Source organism: Cervus canadensis, chromosome 16, assembly GCF_019320065.1.
Source record: "Cervus canadensis isolate Bull #8, Minnesota chromosome 16, ASM1932006v1, whole genome shotgun sequence".
NCBI lineage: Eukaryota > Metazoa > Chordata > Mammalia > Artiodactyla > Cervidae > Cervus > Cervus canadensis.
This window is the reverse complement of record NC_057401.1, coordinates 32,007,574-32,026,565: the sequence shown is the minus strand read 5'-3', so window position 1 is coordinate 32,026,565 and position 18,992 is coordinate 32,007,574. Positions and strand designations below refer to the sequence as shown.

Genomic DNA, 18,992 nt, shown 5'->3' with positions numbered 1-18,992 from the left:
AAAGGCCGGGCATAGTCAAAAGCTATGCCTCTTCCCTCATAGCTTAGTCAGAAGAGTCTGCCTGCAATGCAGGAGACTCATTCAAACTCTTGGTTGGGAAGATCCCCTGGAGGAGGAACTGGCAACCCACTCCAGTATTCTTGGCTGGACAATCCTATGGACCAGAGGAGCCTCACAGGTTGTAGTCTACCGGGTTGTAAGAGTCAGATATGACTTAGCAACTGCACCACCACCATGTATGGATAGGAGTTGGACCATAAAGAAGGCTGAGCACTGAAGAACTGATGCTTTCGAATTGTGGTGCTGGAAAGACTCCTGAGAGTCCCTTGGACTGCAAGATCAAACCAGTCAATCCTAAAGGAAATCAACCCTGTATATTCATTGGCAGGAGTGATGCTGAAGCTTGAATACTTTGGCCACCTGATGTTAAGTGTTACTCGTTCAGTCATGCCCAACTCGTTGCGACCCCATGGACCCCATCACTTTACAGCATAAATTAACATTGTAGACCAGCTCTAGTGTTGGCGACTGTCATGTTCGACTCTGCGATCCCATGGACTGTAGCCCACCAGGCTCCTTTGTCCATGAGATTTTCCAGGCAAGGATACTAGAGTGGGTTGCCATTTCCTTCTCCAGGGGATCTTCCCAACCCAGGGATTGAACCCGGGTCTCCTGCACTGCAGGCGGATTCTTTACCAACTGAGCTACAAGAGCCAACTCACTGGAAAAGACCCTGATAATGAGCAAGATTGAGGGCAGGAGGTGAGAGAGGATGAGATGGATGACATCATCCCCTCAATGGACATGAATCTGAGCAAACTCTGGGAGACGGTTAAGGACAGCGAAGCCTGGTGTGCTGCAACCTTGTGACTCAACAGACACACTCAGTGGGTGAAGAATCTGCCCACAGTGCAGGAGTCACGGGTAACCTAGGTTCGAGCCCTGGGTTGGGAAGATGCCCTAGAGTAGCAAACGGCAACCCACTTCAGTAGTCTAGCCTGGAGAATCCCATGGACAGAGGAACCCGGAGGGCTACGATCCAACGGGTTGCAGAGTCAGACACAGTGGAGTAACGAAGCGTGGAGACAGACACACACACATGAAATGTATCCGAGAACCAGGTCACAGCCTTTTAAAACTGCAGCTGGAGGAGAAAATGGCAATCCACTCTGGTATTCTTGCCTGGAATAGCCATGGACAGAAGAGCCTGGTGGGCTACAGTCCATGGGATCGCAGAGTCGAACATGACAGTCGCCAACACTAGAGCTGGTCTACAATGTTAATTTATGCTGTAAAGTGATTCAGTTATACATATGTTCCTTTTATATTCTTTTCCATTATGGTTTATTGGAGGATATTGAATACAGGTCCCCATCCTATACAGTAGGATCTTATTGTTTATCCACTCTCCCTAAGTGGCTCACATCTGGTCACAGCTTTTAGAATCCTCAGCCAAATCAAAGATATAAAGGAGTGTAAGGGAAACATTTTGTAAAGAAATTTGAGTTCTAAGTATTTAATCCAACCTTCTCAGAATAGTTTTACTACTTTCTAGTTCTAAACCTAGGAAACTTCAAGGAATGTGGGAATTCTTCCTGTGGACCAGATGTGAGCCACTCAGGAGTGAGGGAGAGCTTGGGATCCTGTCTGTAGGGCCCAGAGTAGAGAAAATGTCAAGAGAAAGAGGAAACGCCACTCCCCCCTCATCTACTGTTTAACCCCACTGAGTGAAACTGCAGCTCTCAAGCCGTTGATCGCAGGGAGAAAACTGAGATCAGAGGGATCATGCCCCCTTCTCCAAAGGCTTCAGCCCAAAAGAGGCCCAAGCTGAAAGATAAGGTTAAGTCAACTTTGAAGTCTGACTATAACACAGAACCGAAAATTTCTTTGAGAAATAAAACTATTTTTACAACTAATCATGACTGGAGGGTCTTTTTTCTTATCTTTGAGTAACCTTAAAAAAAAAAAAAAAGGATCCTGGGGCATCAGGGCATATCTCCACTGCACAGAGTCGAACACACAAAAATAAAATCTCAATCCACATACCATGCCTGTGGTAATCTACAGACCACTCACATACTTGAGAACCATTTTTTCATTGGTTATTTGACAAGACATCCCTTTACCTTACCAGAGACATTAAGTTTTTGCTCCAGATTTCATTCTTAGTTTCTCAGTTTCATAGTCTCCGACCTATGCTTCTGTTAGAGAATTTCCATATTTATCTTAACCACCTTTCTAATGGGTCCTCTACTCCCATCCTGGCACACAGAGGTCACTAGATAGATCTGGTTCATTAGGGGCACTGTATCATCAATAGAAATGAAAAGGAACTACAGAATAACTAGGTAACCTTCCAAAATTGCTTTTTAAGCTAAACTCTTTATTGCCCAATCACCCCTGAACCTCTGACTTTATTCCTGATGCTCTATTGAAACAAGGCTGATGAAAGTAAACACTGAACTAAGTTTTCCAAACCCAGGAGTCATTAAATTTTTTTAATTTTAAAATCTTTTCCTCCACGGCCTTAGTCCCACAGGACACTTAAGTTTGTGGGACTCAATGCTATCCTAGTCCTGGGCTATTTCTGCAATGACTGGAGGCAACTTCAACCACGTTGGTTTTTGTTCCCACTCATCACATGTATGCTGAACAAATTAATGAACCACTCTCATCCCTCTTGTCTCCTAAGGACATCTCCCCAAACCTTTCCTTGTGCCTCTCTACACTGTCTTCTCTTTCTAGCATTTCTGTATTTTTCAAATGGTTTCAACCATTACTGAGTCAAGAAACTGAATTTTTAAAGAGAGAAAAATAAACAATCCTTTTCTTCCATCTCCCATCATTTTTAAATGCCTACCAGGTTTCACCATTACCTTATATCTCCATTTAAATTATCTTCACCATTCTAATCCCTAAATTCGTTCCCACGAACTCAATGTTCATTATTTCCAAATGCAAATCTCCAGCCTGGGCTTTCAGCTTTCCACTTCAGCTGCCTCTAGCTTTACTCGGTTCTTCCAAGATACTTCTAGTATCCCACAGACATCAACACCACCTAACAATTTCTTCCTGTTGCTTCCATGTTATATTCCTCAGTGAAGGCCAACTCCTTGCCCCCTAGAACATCCAAGACCCCTACCTCTGATATTTTCTCCAACTGACAAAATCACAGTAGCTGTGACTGAAAGGTCAAACACATACACAAAACATACATTCCTGGGTCTTACCGCTCCTGAGTTCCCCCTGCCCAAGAAACATAAATCCCTTAGTTGTGGCACCGGCCTCAGGCATCTTCTGTTAGATGGAGATCCACTGTCCAAACCAACTTTGATCCTCAGGACATAATGAGGTAAGCCAGGTATGAACTGTCTGCAAACTAGTTTTGAATGAACTGAACCCACCTGTCTGTAATGAATGTGTTAACCAGCTCCATCTCTAGCCCACTGCTTCTCCCTGGGTCTTACAACTTCCATTTTATCAGAGAAATTTCCCACTGAAACCCAAATGGTCAGGCCACAGGCACTGGCAAACAAGGACTAAGTCACCTTATACTCAAAACACACAGGCCTTTTTTAAGGCATCACTGTCTACCTCTCATGCAATCCCTCTTGTGCCAATTATTTTCTGATCCAGGATTTAGAAATTTCATGTCTTCAGGTCAGCACCTACTTACCTCAAGGCCTAATATTTATTCCACCCTGGATATTTCCTATCTTAATGGGCCTCTTCACCACCCAGGAATCAACCTTTAGTAACACTGCAAGATTTCAGAAAGATCTTAACACCAAGTCAGATTATTCAGTACTCAAGCCAAAACAAAATTACTATTTTTATAGGTCAAAAGCAATTTCAAATACTTGACCCACCATAGTAACTAGGCTACAATCACTGTAAAAGCACCTTCAATTATTTAAGTTGGAAGCCCATAGTTAGTTAGACCTCCAGCTTACAAATAAGCACAGGTATACCAGTAAAAATCACATGATCAAATGTCAACTGGACACAGGAACTTTGTTCTTATTATGCACCCCTGGGGTATGGTTGGATGGCATCACCCACTCAATTAAAAGTGTGCAAATTCCATTGAGATAGTGAAGGACAGAGAAGCCTAGGGTGCTGCAGTCCTTGGGGTCACAAAGGGTAGGACTAGATTTAGTGGACAAAACAACAAAGTAGAATAGGGCTTCCCAGGTGGTTCAGTGGTAAAGAATCTGCCTGCCAAAGAAGACACAGGAAATGGCAACCCACTCCAGTATTCTTGCCTGGGAAATCCCATGGACTGAGGAGCCTGGTGGGATAGTCCATAGCGTTGCCGAGTCAGAGACACTTACTTAGCAGCTCAACGGCAAACAGCAGCAAAAGTAGAACAGAGTCATTATATTACATCACACATATTGGGCGGAAACCAAATATAGACTCAGATCAGCTGGGGCTCCTGTAGAAGCAAGCTGAGACCTGAAAGAGTTAGGAGCTAAGGAAAAAAAGCAAGGGAGCAATTAATCTTGGAATGCATTCTAGGGCACCTTTTAAAGGTAAGGTTGCGGAGGCAGTGATGATCATAAAAACTCCTTCAAGGTCAGATTAAAGTTGTTAAATTCTTAACAAAATGGGAAGTTACAAGTTGGGACAGCACAGCTTGGCCACATTGTTATTTTATGCTAGTTACTCCAACACTTGCGCTGTTTAATTAATGTTCTGTTCTCTCACCAGTCCAACAGTTAGTATTGTCTTCACTTCAAAAAACTGTCTGGCAGAAACACCAGAAAGCAAGGCAGAAAAATTCAGAGCCCTGAAAAGTCAATGATCAGCTAGATGAAGATTAAAAAAGTTCTACTAGCCTGCAAGTGAGTTTATACTTGGCCTTCCTTTACATTCTACTCAACCCACTGCATTTGCACATGGCCCTACATTGTTGACTCACACCTAGTTGTTCACTTAGCTGACCAGCTTAAAAAGCACACACAGCCTACGAGCTGGGTGCCAAGAGTTACTATCACCTGAGAATCCGAAAAAGAAAAATGTATAGCTGAATCACTTTGCTGTAAAAAACTAACGCCAACATTGTAAATCAAATATAATACCCCCAAAAAAACCCCACCTTTCCAAAATGGAATTCATTCAACTCCCGTCCTTCATGTTCTCACCAGTAATCCAAAGCCAACCACTCCACAAAGACCTTAGAGGTACATTCATATAGTAGCACAGATGTTACTTCTTAATGTCATCTGCTTGAAGGAAATCTGCTTGTAAAGGCCTGGTCCTCTTAAGCAGTATCACAACCCAGTTCAAAGTTAGTGTTCCAAAACAGCCGCTTAACAAGTAAACCTGATTTTTAGTTGCCGCATTCGCAAACCTATGTAAATTACTGATACAAGCCTATTAAAAATACCTTAGCACACCAGATATTTTTAAAAGCCAGAACATTTATTGCGCGACTAATTGTTGAAATCCTTAGGATGAACTGGATGCTGCAACAGCCGCTCGCTTGGGTTTAGGTGTTGTTCCTTCACGGAATCCATGCCTGCATTGTGTTAGAGACAAGAAAGGTTACCTCAGCAATGTCAACATATACATTTCAATCTCTGTTAAAATATATTTTTATGAGCTTATCTCAGTTAAATGATGAAATCAATATTGAATTCATAAGTTCAGACATTTATTTTTAGAACATCACTGATAAGCTGTGGTATTTTAATTACTTCCCTCTGCTTCAAAATAGCCAATGCAACATATTTGGTTGTAGTGATCAGTTATTTCCCCACCACTTATGATTCCTAAGGTTTTGGGAAAATGGGTTCTATGCTTTACATCTTAACTCACTTAACATCTACTTGAAATGTATCTTTTGAGGAACACACAGGTTATAACTAGCTTGAATCCATGCTCTTAACTCAAACTAGCAGACCACTGAACCCTAAGCCCATACTACTAATATATTGGCCTTAAGTGCAAAGATCAGTCCAGCATACAAATACATCTAAGTGTGTTGTTTCCAGCCCCCAAACTGTCTTGTGGTCTTTTAAAACGTGAAGATCTTGAATTGAGTAGATCACAAATTCTGCTAAATATCCTATGTTGCACAGGACAACCTCAGTCCCCAACAAAGAAATCACCTCAATTGAGGCCTTACACCCCTCAACTGCTACCACTAAAATGCAGTTTCTCTGTAAGACTATGTTGGGGCTGAAATTAAAACTCTAAGGGCTCTCTTTAAGTACAACAGTGTTCTACAGCAAGCAGACTTGCCCAAAGCCACAAAACTGAAGGCCTCAATTACATACTATCATCTCGACAAACTTTGGCAGGAAAATGAAATGTAGGTATGCGAATAAATGCCATCATTTTCTGGAGTCTACCTCAAACTGCACTCCAGCCTATTCAGTGCATACTACTGCTCACTGATTCCTAAGTTCAAGACTGATCTGAAGGTTATAGTGGCAGAAGAAAAAGGATCCTAACAACACCTCATGCCAAACACCAGGGTAGTTGAGACGACTGTTATAAAAGCTCATAGACCCACCTATAATTGAAACATAAAAACCATACCTGAATCTGCGGTATACAATTTTTAGGTGCCTCATTCGACCAGTCCCGGTGGTATTTCGTCTTTTAGCTTTAGCACTCCAATTATCTAAAAAAAAAAAAAAAATTCAGGTTAAGATTCATATTGTTGTCCCAGTACACATTGTCTGTCAATATAATTAAAAACGCCTGCCTTGGCTTTAAACTCACTTTATGGGTATACTTACACAGTCCATGGAATTCTCCAGGCCAGAATACTGGAGTGGGTAGCCTTTCCCTTCTTCAGGGAATCTTCCCAACCCAAGGATCGAACCCACGTCTGCACTGCAAGCTCAGCATACTAGCTGAGCCACAAGGGAAGCCCATACATGGAAGAGGAAATGGCAACCAACTATAGTATTCTTGCCTGGGACAGCCATTGGACAGAGAAGCCTACTAAGCTAAAGATTATGGGGTTGCAAGAGTGGGACACAACTCAGCAACTAATCAACATAGTGGTATACAGACGTACAATTTTGCTAGGAACCAAATGATGTTCAAGGTAATGCCCCACTGAGGTACATATGAAACAAGAAACTATTCTCAATCTCAAAGCACACTTATAAATATTAACTTACACTTTCTCTTTCGCTTGGCAGGGTAGCCACACTTGCCACAGGTCGACTTCTGAAGGTGGTAGGCCTTAGAGCCACAGCGGCGGCACAGCGTGTGCGTCTTATTCCGACGCTTTCCAAACGATGACGTTCCCTTCGTCTGCAAGTTAAGGGAATAAATGTTTAAGTCTAGTCATTTCTATACACATGTTCAACATTTCCAGTTAAAGTAACTACTGATATAAATTAATGACAATCACAAGGGCTGACGCTGTTTAGACGACCACTATTAGAATTTCACGTCATCTAAAGCCCCTGCAAGAGCTGCCATGTTTCGAAACCTGCTACACTATTAAAAAGGAAAATGAAACAAATAAAAGGCAAAAGACCAGGTAACGTGGTTTTCCTGCCTACTCTTACTCCAAAATCTAAGAGCTCCCGCCCAGGGGCTGTCGCCAACTATTCTTTTGTTTACAGAGCCAAATACCCCCAAGCCACGCTTCTTCCATCAGTTCCCACTGGCGGGCAGGGCTGTGCGGGCTCCCCAAAGGTCAGACAGAAGAAAGGGGCCTGGGGCAGCTGCAGCTCCACGACGGCAGGCTCAGCATCCCCACATCAGCATCCCCATTCTCGTGCCTCTTGAAAGCTGCCTTCCCCGCCGACCGGCTACTCTTATCCGAAAGCTTCCAAGACCCCCACGGATTGCATGAAGCGCAGCTCAGGGGGTGAGGATGAAAGCCGATGACGAGAGCCCCTGGAAACCACTCACCATCTTGCTTCTGCCGCCGAGACCAAAGAGGCCGGAAGAGAAAGCCCTTCCGCTATATTGCGCTCTAAAGCTTCCGCCCAGGGAAGCACTTCCGGCGGGGCGCAGTGCACCGCTCTCAAGCGTCCGTCACTGTAGTGTGGGTGGGTTCGAGAGGAGGATCGCGGAGCCGGTTAGGGCCAATAGAGACTTCAGCGGAGCGGAACTCACAACTTTCTGGGGAAGGGATTGGGCGTATACCCTCCGGACCCGCCTTTCCCTGCAGCAAACTTTTAGACCGGAACTCGACTACCTACCCTCCTGTTGTTTCCCTCCGGTCTTTAGGAGTGTTCTGTCAGCGCTAAGGCCACATTGCGGATTCCGGTTTCCTAGGGGATGTGAAATGTGGGTAGAGAGGCTCCCCTGCTTGGCGTCCAGGCGCTAGCTCAGCCCTCCCGGCCTCTCTGTAGGGTTGGGGGTTGGGCTGGTGTACTTCTCCAGGTTGCTCTGTACTCTGGCCTGAAGATTTTGACTGACTGATCCTCACAGGCTCCGCGGTAAAGAATCTGCCTACCAGTGCAGGAGACGCGGGTTCCGTCCCTGGGTGGTGAGGCTCTCCTGGAGAATAAAGTGGCAACCCGCTCCCAGAAAATCCGAAGGACAGAGGAACCTGGTGGGCTGGTCCATTGGATCGCAAAGAGTCGGTTGCGACTAAGCTACTGAGCACAATCCTCACTTGCTAGGAGGACATAGCTGGGCTCAGAATATGAAAAGAAGGGCAGAAAATGCTTTTTTAAGCTGTAATAATAGGCTTATGGTTTGATCTCGCATTTTACTATGACAAGGAATCAGAGGCGGAACTTGTTAACAAGTTTTCTAAACTAACGTGAGGAAATATGCTTTGACAGCTTTGGATAGGGCCTGGACCTGTGTAGTCCAAAACACTTTAAAGTGTTTTGTTGTTTTATTGTTGGTTCCCAGACCTTGTTGATACAAACACTTAATTCAATTGCAGCCTTCTTCCGAGGAAAGGCCCCACCCTTGCAAAAGGGTAAAATACTCAAACATTTAAGAGTTAGTAGGGAAAAACAATCCTAAACGCGTGCTGTCTAAAAGAGGCAATTAGTGACCTAACACTTGTGAAATATTGGCGGAAGTAATTAACTTCTAGGCTTCCCTGATAGCTCAACTGGTAAACAATCCACCTGCAATGCAGGAGACCCTGGTTGGATTCCTGGGTTGGGAAGATCTGCTGGAGAAAGGATAGGCTACCCACTCAAGTATTCTTGGGCTTCCCTGGTGGCTCCAAGGGCAAAGAATCTGCCCCCCAATGCGGGAGACCTGGGTTCTTCCCCTGGGTTGGAAAGATCCGCTGGAGGAGGGACTGCAGTATTCTTGCCTGGAGAATTCCCACGGATGGAGGAAGAAGCCTGGCGGGCTACAGCTGATAGAGTCTCAAAGACTGGGACACGAGTGAGCGTCTTTCACACAGTTAAAAGAACAAGATGAAGTCTAGGAGTTAGGAGGTTAAATTTTTGACAGGTTAACTGTTGATAAATTCGTAGTAAGCCCTAGGCTTTCCTGGGAACTGGGAAGAGGAGAGGACAGAGTTGCTGTTGTTATGGAAATGGTAGGTGGGGAATGGGGCGTTCAGGGGGAGAGCCCTCCAGCAGGGAGAGAGTGAGAAGACCAACATTTGAGTTTTTGAAACAAACTGCAGTTCAGGTTAGACTTAACTGGATTAGGTACTGTATTAGTTCCCTGTTGCCATTCTAACAATTTACCACAAACTTAATGGTTTAAGACAAAACATTTAACCAACTAGTATAAAGTTTCAGTTTTGTAACATGTAAGAGATCAGTACAATATTGCATCTACAGTTGAAAATACTGTATTGTATACTTAAGGACAACAATCAAACCACCAATTAGTCTTTAACCTACAGCCAATCAAGTAATTTCCTTTCTTTGCTTCCACACTTTATAAAGTTCCTTGGCTCCTAAAATGCTACTAACCACTTCCAGTTTGGTGCTGCCCTTTTTGGATAGATTTTTGCTTAAACTTAAGTTTTGGATGACTGTTTATCTTTTAATAATCCTTTGAGAGTGCTTTGGCTCCACCCAGATCATTCTCAGATCTCAAGGTCAGCTGATTAGCAACCTTAGTTGTCCTTTGGTGTAAACTAGTATTTTCACAGGTTGTGGAGTTAGAACATAGTCATCTTTGGGGAGAGCATTATTTTGCTTAGCACAGGTATTAAATGAGATCAGCGGAGACACAGTGTTGAGCCCAGGTTAGTGTGCCTGAGGCACAGTGAGGCCAAAGAAACTAAAACAGGAGTTTAGAGCAAAGGTTTTGCAAACACCAACCAAGGAGGTCAGCATAGCTCCTGCTCAGAAAACTGAACTGTCCGATGGTTTTCAGGGAAGAGGTTTGTTATGTTTTGGTTTTTAATTAATTTTTTGGCTGTTCTGTGGGGCTTGCAGGATCTTAGTTTTTGGATCAAGGGTTGAATTGAACCTGGGCCTTCAGCAGTGCAAGGACAGAGTGCCAGCCACTGGATCCTTGAGGAATTCTCTTAGGGAAGTCTTTAAAGACCAAGTAAGGGCTGCGGGGGCCTGTGACTTTCTTCTAGTTGGTGGTGAGGTAAGAGGGTGATGTTCCAAGAAATGTGCTCAGCCATCTTCCACCTGAGTGGAGCTGGGGTTTGGGGGTGGCTGAAAGGGAGCTGAGTTCCTATAGCAGAACTCAAAGATTTGTATCAGCATATTATGTATACCCATTGGGGAGGAACTGGGACTCTATTGCTGTACTGTTGTTTCTTGACTGCTTTTCTTTTAAAATAAGTTTTTAAAATTATTTTTGGCTATGCTGGGTCTTCGTTGCTGTGTGGGCTCTTCCCCAGTTTTGGCTCGCAAAGACTACTCACTGGTTGCTGTGTGCAGGCTTCTTACTGCAGTGGCTTCTCTTGTTGCAGAGCACAGCACACAGACTTCAGTAGTTGTGACTCTTGGACTCTAGAGAACAGGCTCAATAGTTGTGGAGCATGGGCTTAGCTGCTCCTTGGCATGGGGGATCTCCCAGGACCAGGGAAGACCTGTGTCTTCTGCACTGGCAGGCGGATTCTTTACCACTGAGCCACCAGGGAAGTCCTTTACTGCCTTTCTTTTGTTTATGCATCCCCTCGCTTCCTTAACAAGTAACTGTTTGAACAGCTAACTGTTTGAACTGTCTGCCCTTTGGAACACAAGAGAGATCTTGAAGGCTGAAACCCTTTTCTTAAAAACCAGAGGCACGTGGAAAGGTTTTTGTACCCAGGGGGGCCCTACAGGGTCCTACTCCATTTCAGAAAGAATAGGACAGGTAGCAACCACTGAGGAGTCGAACTGTGCAACAGGTACTAGGCGACAGTCTCTTTTACCCCAGACTGTTCCCAAATCGTCAGGGTGAAAAATTCCTCCTCCTCTCCCTTTTTGGTATGCTTGAAATCACGCCATTCTAAGCCTGGTCAAGTAGGCCCTTGGCTCTACAGAGGTCTATCAAGGCAGTTTAGTACCCCCAGGTTTTTATCCAGATGCCAGGTTTGGGTAGGAGCAGACTGAATTCTGAAACAGATGAGCTCTGCTGTTACCTGGGTATTTGCCCTACGGCATTTTGCCTTTTAGTAGAGAGTGATAGAGACATCAGAAGTCTTGCATCTGTTGTTTGGATTCAATTCAGTTCTCTTAATTTGACCTGCCTTTTCCCCCTACAATAGGTGAAATTACTGTTGACTTTTATCTTTAAGAGTTCCTTGGTGGCTCAGAAGGTAAAGAATCTGCCTGCAAAGCAGGAGACCTAGGTTCACTCCCTGGGTCGGGAAGATCCCCTGGAGAAGGAAATCGCAACCCACTCTAGTATTCTTGCCTGGAGAATTCCATGGACAGAGGAACCAGGTGGGCTACAGTCCATGGGGTTGCAAAGAGGCAGACACGACTGAGCGACTAACTAACTTCATCTTCAAAAAATCACATAAACTGCTAGCTACAAACAAAAATTTTACTCCTGTTTCATTGTATTTAATTTGAGGGATGTATTTTCAAATACATCAAATACATACCCTTCCCCCAACTCACTTCCATTTGCATTCTAAGCTTGTGCAATGCACATTTCCTATTACCAAGGAACTGAATTTAAACTGCCTTCCTTAAATTTAAATTTTACTGTGAAATATCCAGCTTCAAAGGAACACTTTTCTCCCATCATCTTTGAGAACTGGAGTAGGTTTTTTTGGGAGAGGATGGTATTTGGGGGATGAGTGGAGAGGAGATTCAGTTTGAGAAGCTGGTTATTAGAATACCTTACCAAGCAACTTGAATGAAAAAGAAAAGTTGGGAAACTTACTAAAATGGACAATCACACTATGGAAAACAGTGTGGAGATTTCTTAAAAAACTGGAAATAGAATTGCCATATGACCCAGCAATATCACTTCTGGGCATACACACTGAGGAAACCAGATCTGAAAGAGACACGTGCACCCCAATGTTCATCGCAGCACTGTTTATAATAGCCACGACATGGAAGCAACCTAGATGCCCATCAGCAGATGAATGGATAAGGAAGCTGTGGTACATATACACCATGGAATATTACTCAGCCGTTAAAAAGAATTCATTTGAATCAGTTCTAATGAGATGGATGAAACTGGAGCCCATTATACAGAGTGAAGTAAGCCAGAAAGATAAAGAACATTACAGCATATTAACACATATATATGGAATTTAGAAAGATGGTAATGATAACCCTATATGCAAAACAGAAAAAGAGACACAGAAATACAGAACAGACTTTTGAACTCTGTGGGAGAGGGTGGGGGTGGGATGTTTTGAAAGAACAGCATGTATATTATCTATAGTGAAACAGATCACCAGCCCAGGTGGGATGCATGAGACAAGTGCTCCGGCCTGGTGCACTGGGAAGACCCAGAGGAATCGGGTGGAGAGGGAGGTGGGAGCAGGGATCGGGATGGGGAATACGTGTAACTCCATGGCTGATTCATGTCAATGTATGACAAAACACACTGAAATGTTGTGAAGTAATTAGCCTCCAACTAATAAATAAATAATTTAATAAAAAAAATAAAATGGACAATCAGATTATTAATATTAAGTAGGATACATCTCTTGAAACCCATACCTTTGTGACACATTGTAAAACTCAACCTAAAGTTAATTTTTAATGTCATATAAGGCTTTTCTTATTCTTTTTCAACCTTAGAGTCCCTAAAACTTAATGAATCATTATCCTTGGTTTCTAATACTGAAACCAAGTGGAGCCCTGTGGGACTTCCAAGCATGGGGTCTTTCTATCCCCCATTTCTTGCTGGCAAGACTCCAGCCATAATTTTCCCTGAGTTCCAAAGGGCAGATTTGAACAATTCTAATCAAAGGCTTCTCAGATGTCTCAGTTGGTAAAGAATCTGCCTACAATGCAGGAGACCTGGGTTCGATCCCTGGGTTGGAAATATCCCCTGGAGAAGGAAATGGCAAAGCACTCCCACTTGCTTGCCTGGAAAATTACATGGACAGAGGAGCTTGGCAGGCTAGTCCATGGGTTCGAAAAGAGTGGGATACAACTTAGCTACTAAACTTCCACAATCAAGGGAGAGGCAGCCAAGAAACCACAGGAAGCAAAATTAAAGGGAACAGAGAAGCTCATAGAGATTAGGAGACTGACCACCTGAGATGAAATTAAGGTGGTATAAACCCTGCTTACACCCTACTTTTGTCAGAGATCCCACCTTTGAAACCCCCTCTTATAAAAACCCCTCATCAAGTTCTTTTGGGTAGAGACACACAGTTTTTTGATGCAGAAGTCCTCCTTTGCCTGGCAAAGTAATTCACCAAAAACTTTGTCTTTGAGGTATTTGATTCGGCACTGGTGTCCAGAGAGGTGCCACTTTCAGTAGAACTACATGCTCAGCATTAGTCCAAGGGTTTGGAAGGAAGAGCCAGTTCTGACTCCATGATAGATCTGTTTGTTTGATTTTAACCTTTGTTTTTTTTGTTGCTTTTGTTATTATTGTTCAGGCACTCAGTCACGTCCAACTCTTTGTGACCCCATGGACTACAGCACACTAGGCCTCCCTGTCCGTCACCATCTCCCGGAGTTTGCTCAAACTCATGTCTGTTGATTTGATGATGCCATCCAACCATCTCCTCTGTCATCCCCTTCTCCTTGTGCTTTCAATCTTTCCCAGCATCAGGGTCTTTTCCAATGAGTCAGTTCTTCACATCATGTGGCCAAAGTATTGGAGCTTCAGCTTCAGCATCAGCCCTTACAATAAATATTCAGAGTTGATTTTCTTTATGATTGACTGGCTTGTTATTATAATTATACATAATGGTCTGCCTCAGGGAACCCTGCCCCTTGTTCAGCTCACAGGGAGATAATCTGACCCTGCTCACCTGTGAATGGCTGCAAGAATGGAGAGATGAACAGATCCCCTTCCTGAGGTTGGCCATTTAAGAGTATTTCAAGAAAAAGGATTTTTTGCTTCCTTAACTCCTAACCCTCTCTGGTCTATAAAAGAACCTAGCATCCATCCAGACTCCAACCAGATTGTTATTTTGAGATATTAGTCTGCCATCTTCTCTGTCAGCTGGCTTTCCAAATAAAGTTGTATTCCTTGCCTCAATACTTCTCTTTCAGATTCATTGGCCTGTCATGTGGTGAGCAGAGCAAGCTTGGACTCAGTAACACAAACATAGTATACTTTCAGTTATATGTTTAACTATTTACCTTTAATAATATAATAAACACCTATAAACTCATCCCCAGATGATACCATATGTCTAACTCCATAATTTCCCTGTCCCCCAATCCCATCCCATCCCCAGCCTCCCCCAACTAAGGTAGCCATCCCTCAGAATTTCATTTCCTTCTCATTTCTTGTAATTATATAGATTCTAGTTTAGTTCAGTTGTTCAGTCACGTCTGACTCTTTGTGACCCCATGGACTGCAGCACACCAGGCTTCCCTGTCCATCACCAATTCCTGGAGCTTACTCAAACTCATGTCCATTGAGTCAGTGATGCCATCCAACCATCTCATCCTCTGTCATCCCCTTCTCCTCCTGCCTTCAGTCTTTCCCAGCATCAGGGTCTTTTCAAATGAGTCAGTTCTTTGCATCAGATGGCCAAAGTATTGGAGTTTCAGCTTCAGCATCAGTCCTTCCAATGAATATTCAGGACTGATTTCATTTAGGATGGACTGGTTGGATCTCCTTGCAATCCAAGGGGCTCTCAAGAGTCTTCTCCAACACCACATTTCAAAAGCATCAGTTCAGCACTCAGCTTTCTTTATAGTTCACCTCTCACATCCATACATGACTACTGGAAAAACCATAGCTTTGACTACACAGACCTTTGTTGGCAAACTAATGTCTCTGCTTTTTAATATGCTGTCTAGGTTGGTCATAGCTTTTCTTCCAAGGAGCAAGCATCTTTTAATTTCATGGCTGCAGTCACCATCTGCAGTGATTTTGGAGCCCCCAAAAATAAAGTCTCTCACTGTTAATCTTGTTTCCTCATCTATTTCCCATGAAGTGATGGGACCAAATGCCATGATCTTAGTTTTCTGAATGTTGAGTTTTAAGCCGACTTTTTCACTCTGCTCTTTCACTTTCATCAAGAGGCTTTTTAGTTCTTCACTTTCTGTCTTAAGGGTGGTGTCATCTGCATATCTGAGGTTATTGATATTTCTCCTACCGATCTTGATCTCCAAGGAGCAAGTGTCTTTTAATTTCATGACTGCAATCACCATCTGCAGTGACTTTGGAGCCCAAGAAGATAAAGTCTCTCACTGTTTCCCTTGATTCAATGTGTATTCCTAAAGTCTGTGTGTCTGTATTTCCATTATTTTGAGCCTTGTAGGAGGGTGCTATGCTGCATATAATATTTGGGGACTTAAAATTTCCCCTTAATGCTTATGATTTATCTATACTGTGGGTCACTGAAATTCATTCTTTTTGAATGCTGTCTTTTACATTGCGTGAAATACTACAGTTTGCTCATCCAGTGTTCTGTTGATATTTATACTGTTTTCAGGTTCCTGTGAACTATAACTGAAAATAAAAACCAACCAGATAACTTTTTAGAAAATTAAATTCTGTTGATAACAAAAAAGTGTTAATATAAATGGAAATGTTTAAAGTAGAAAGTTTGAATACTGCTGTTATCACATCACCATGAGGCAGGAGACAGATAGGCCCCAGGCTAGGCGTTTACAACTGGCCTCCTGTTTACATATCTCTGGGCAGGAAAAAAGTGGGCTTCAGGCCAGACACTTGCAACTAGCCTCCTGTTTGCATTTCCTGAAACAGGACAGGTGGGCTCCAGGTTAGTTACTTACAGCCATCCTCCTGTGTGCCCTCCAAAAATGGAAGTAACAACGGATACAGGGTAAGCAGCCAGGCTTTGTCTCCAGTGGACACCTTAAGACAACGGTCATGGCAGGGACAGAGAGCAAAGAATCAGGAAGTCATATATTTCCCATCCTTGGGGTAAGGGAGACATTTCATGTGGGCAGAAAGGCTCTTTGGGGGTCAAAAAAGAGGGGATGCCACCCCATAATATGTGATGCTAACATGTGATCCCATAGGCCTCTGGACTGGAATCCATCTTGGAAACAAGTTACACATGCATGTCTGAGCGGGTTCAAGGGTAGGTCAGGTGTGGAAAAAGAACAATTGGCCAAGGGTAAAAAGACCTGGAAGAAATGTCCTATATAAATGACTCAACTGCCTCTCTACTGAGCTCCTCCTCACTAGTGGGGAGGCTTACAACCTTTCTCTCCAGGTGTATCTCTGCCTTGCTTCTGTCTTAACAAACTATTTCTCTGTGTGCTGTCCTATGTGTTGTTGTGCTATGTATGTCTCTAATAATAAACTTTGTACCTGCATTTATAGTTTTTGCCTGCATGAGAAATGCTTTTTCACTGGGACAAAAGCCAAGGAAAAATAGCTTCTAGCCTCTAGTCCTTGCCGGTCTGGTGGCAAGGTCTGGTGGCAAAATCTGGTCCTGATTTTCATCCAGGCTACCCAGGTTCAATTCCTGAGCGGGGAATTAAGATCTCTTACACCACCACTCACTGCTGCCTCTCTGAGCTCAACCAGAGATAGCAGAGGTACAATTGTGTTATCTCTTTCCTGGCTGTCTTAAATATAATGTATATCAATATATACAAATAGTATACGTACACTATACATATTAACTTTTTAAACAAAAATGGGATCTATAACTTGCTATTTTCCTTAATAATATATTATTTCTATTACTACTTGTCAATATGCGTAGATTTACTTTGTCCTTTTTAACTTCATTTTGGTATTCCACTGGAACTGAGCAGAGCTCGGCCTGCCCCATCCCATCCCAATCATGTCTCCATGACTGGGCCCCTCCATGTCTCCTGCCTCTTGTTTATGGGAAAACTGAAGTCTTCCAGGCTTCCCTGAGTCACAAAAGAGCAAACTCAAGCCATTAATGGTTAGGATAGCAGAGTCACAGACTCAGTGTCTGATGCACATTCCTGAGTTGTTTTACAGATACTGTAACTGCCACCAGTGGGAAAAAGCCAACTGCATGATGAGCAGACTGTAGCCATAACATAAACTGTTCCATCTTGGGCAATACTGAATCTATGGCCAGTACAATTCCAAGAACTGGCCTTAAGAGAATGGGCTTAACTCCATGGCTCATAATGAGGTAGAAATTGTTAGGCAGTCAGTGTAGAGTCAGAGCCTTGGTTTTTTTTTAAATTTCAATTTTAATTCTCTCACATAACCATTTTGCTCTGTTAGCCCAAAGCTATATTTACTGCTCCAGTTTCTAGGCATTCTGAGGAATGCCTCCCTCGTCTGGAGGGTCATAAAACATTCAGACCCAGGACAAGACAATCTTTAACTGCTGTCCAGTTTATCAAGGAGAAAAGCTGCAGGTGGACCATTAGCTCCTAAACATACATTTGGTCTCTAAGTAATGATCTGGGGTCTTGAGAAAGGGTCAAGGGATGGTGTCACAATGTCTAGAGAAACCGAGGAACTGGAAACCAAAAAAAAAAAAAAAAAGCCATAAAAATGGCAAATTGGACATTGCAACGTTTAAACTGATTGATCAGAAATTACATGCTTCTGGCCCAGACCCAACCAAAAATGAATAGATCAATTCTCATCAAGATATAAAAGCTGCTGTTATTCCTGTCTTTGGGGTCTCTTCACCCCTTCTCAGTGTCTATGCTGAGGGCTTTGTATCTCTGTCCTTTAAAATAAACTTTGCCTGCATGAGTGTTTGCTAGTTTGTGAATTCCATTCTTTGGCTCTGTGAACAGAATTCGGTTCCCTGTTTCAATAATAATCTATATCTTGGTGGACATCAAATAATTGTAGGATGAAGTAAATCTACACATATTGACAAGGAGTGATATCCATGATATATTATTATGGAAAACAGCAAGTTATAGAACCCAGTTTTGTTTAAAATGTTAATATGTATAGTGTTTGTATACAATATGTATATGTAGATATACATTATATTTAAAAGAAAAATAATTGTAGCTTGTTCTGTCTGCATATGTAAGTGGGCAACTAAAACTAGGCAAAGAGATGCTACAAACCCATCTGACATCTTCCACTCTAAGAATATGGCACCCTCTGTCAGTATGAAGAAGTTACAAAAGACAGCCTTTAGCCCATAATCCCACAGAAATAGAATTGATAGGGACAGAGTTAATCCCATACAGAGGACTGTATGTAAAGAAAAAAGTATGGGAGACCCCCATAAGTTAATGATCACTTAAGAAAACAGGTCAGCTTAACCACAAACCCAAGTGGATTGCTTAGCAACAAAATCATGCAGCAGAAGCATGGGTCATGCCCTAAAACAATAAAACAATGCTGTTCTGCCCAGTGACGGCCTGTTCTCTACATACATGAAGAACAGTAATTTATGAAAAGGTGACATTCAAAGTAAAGACCCTCATTGTACTGAAACCCAAAATAATATGTCCATAATGTCGTGACAGTTCTGGTTTGACCATGTAGGGACAAGAAAACTGCCCAACCTGGAGGAGTTGATGATGGAAGCATGATGT

General features: G+C 42.9%; 1 protein-coding gene and 1 non-coding gene across 2 annotated transcripts; both read right to left on the bottom strand.

Moving 5' to 3' along the window:
- Nucleotides 1–5,406: 5,406 nt before the first annotated feature.
- On the bottom strand, nucleotides 5,407–8,033 carry RPL37 (ribosomal protein L37). The gene is made up of 4 exons (XM_043488420.1): nucleotides 7,888–8,033; nucleotides 7,143–7,278; nucleotides 6,550–6,634; nucleotides 5,407–5,524 (listed from the first exon to the last, which is right to left on the bottom strand). Exons 1-4 carry the CDS (start codon nucleotides 7,888–7,890, stop codon nucleotides 5,455–5,457), a joined length of 294 nt encoding a protein of 97 aa, XP_043344355.1. The 5' UTR covers nucleotides 7,891–8,033; the 3' UTR covers nucleotides 5,407–5,454.
- Nucleotides 5,607–5,686, bottom strand: LOC122454663. The gene has a single exon (XR_006273476.1). It is a non-coding gene; the product is annotated as a small nucleolar RNA SNORD72 (small nucleolar RNA).
- Nucleotides 8,034–18,992: the final 10,959 nt, after the last annotated feature.

Bases quoted from the DNA above. Each gene is read 5' to 3' on its own strand.
- RPL37 (XM_043488420.1), bottom strand. The intron at 6,635-7,142 runs GTAAGTTAATAT...TTTTTTTTTTAG, and splicing joins TGCCAAGCGAAAGAGAAAGT to ATAATTGGAGTGCTAAAGCT. The intron at 5,525-6,549 runs GTATGGTTTTTA...AACACAATGCAG, and splicing joins ATTGTATACCGCAGATTCAG to GCATGGATTCCGTGAAGGAA.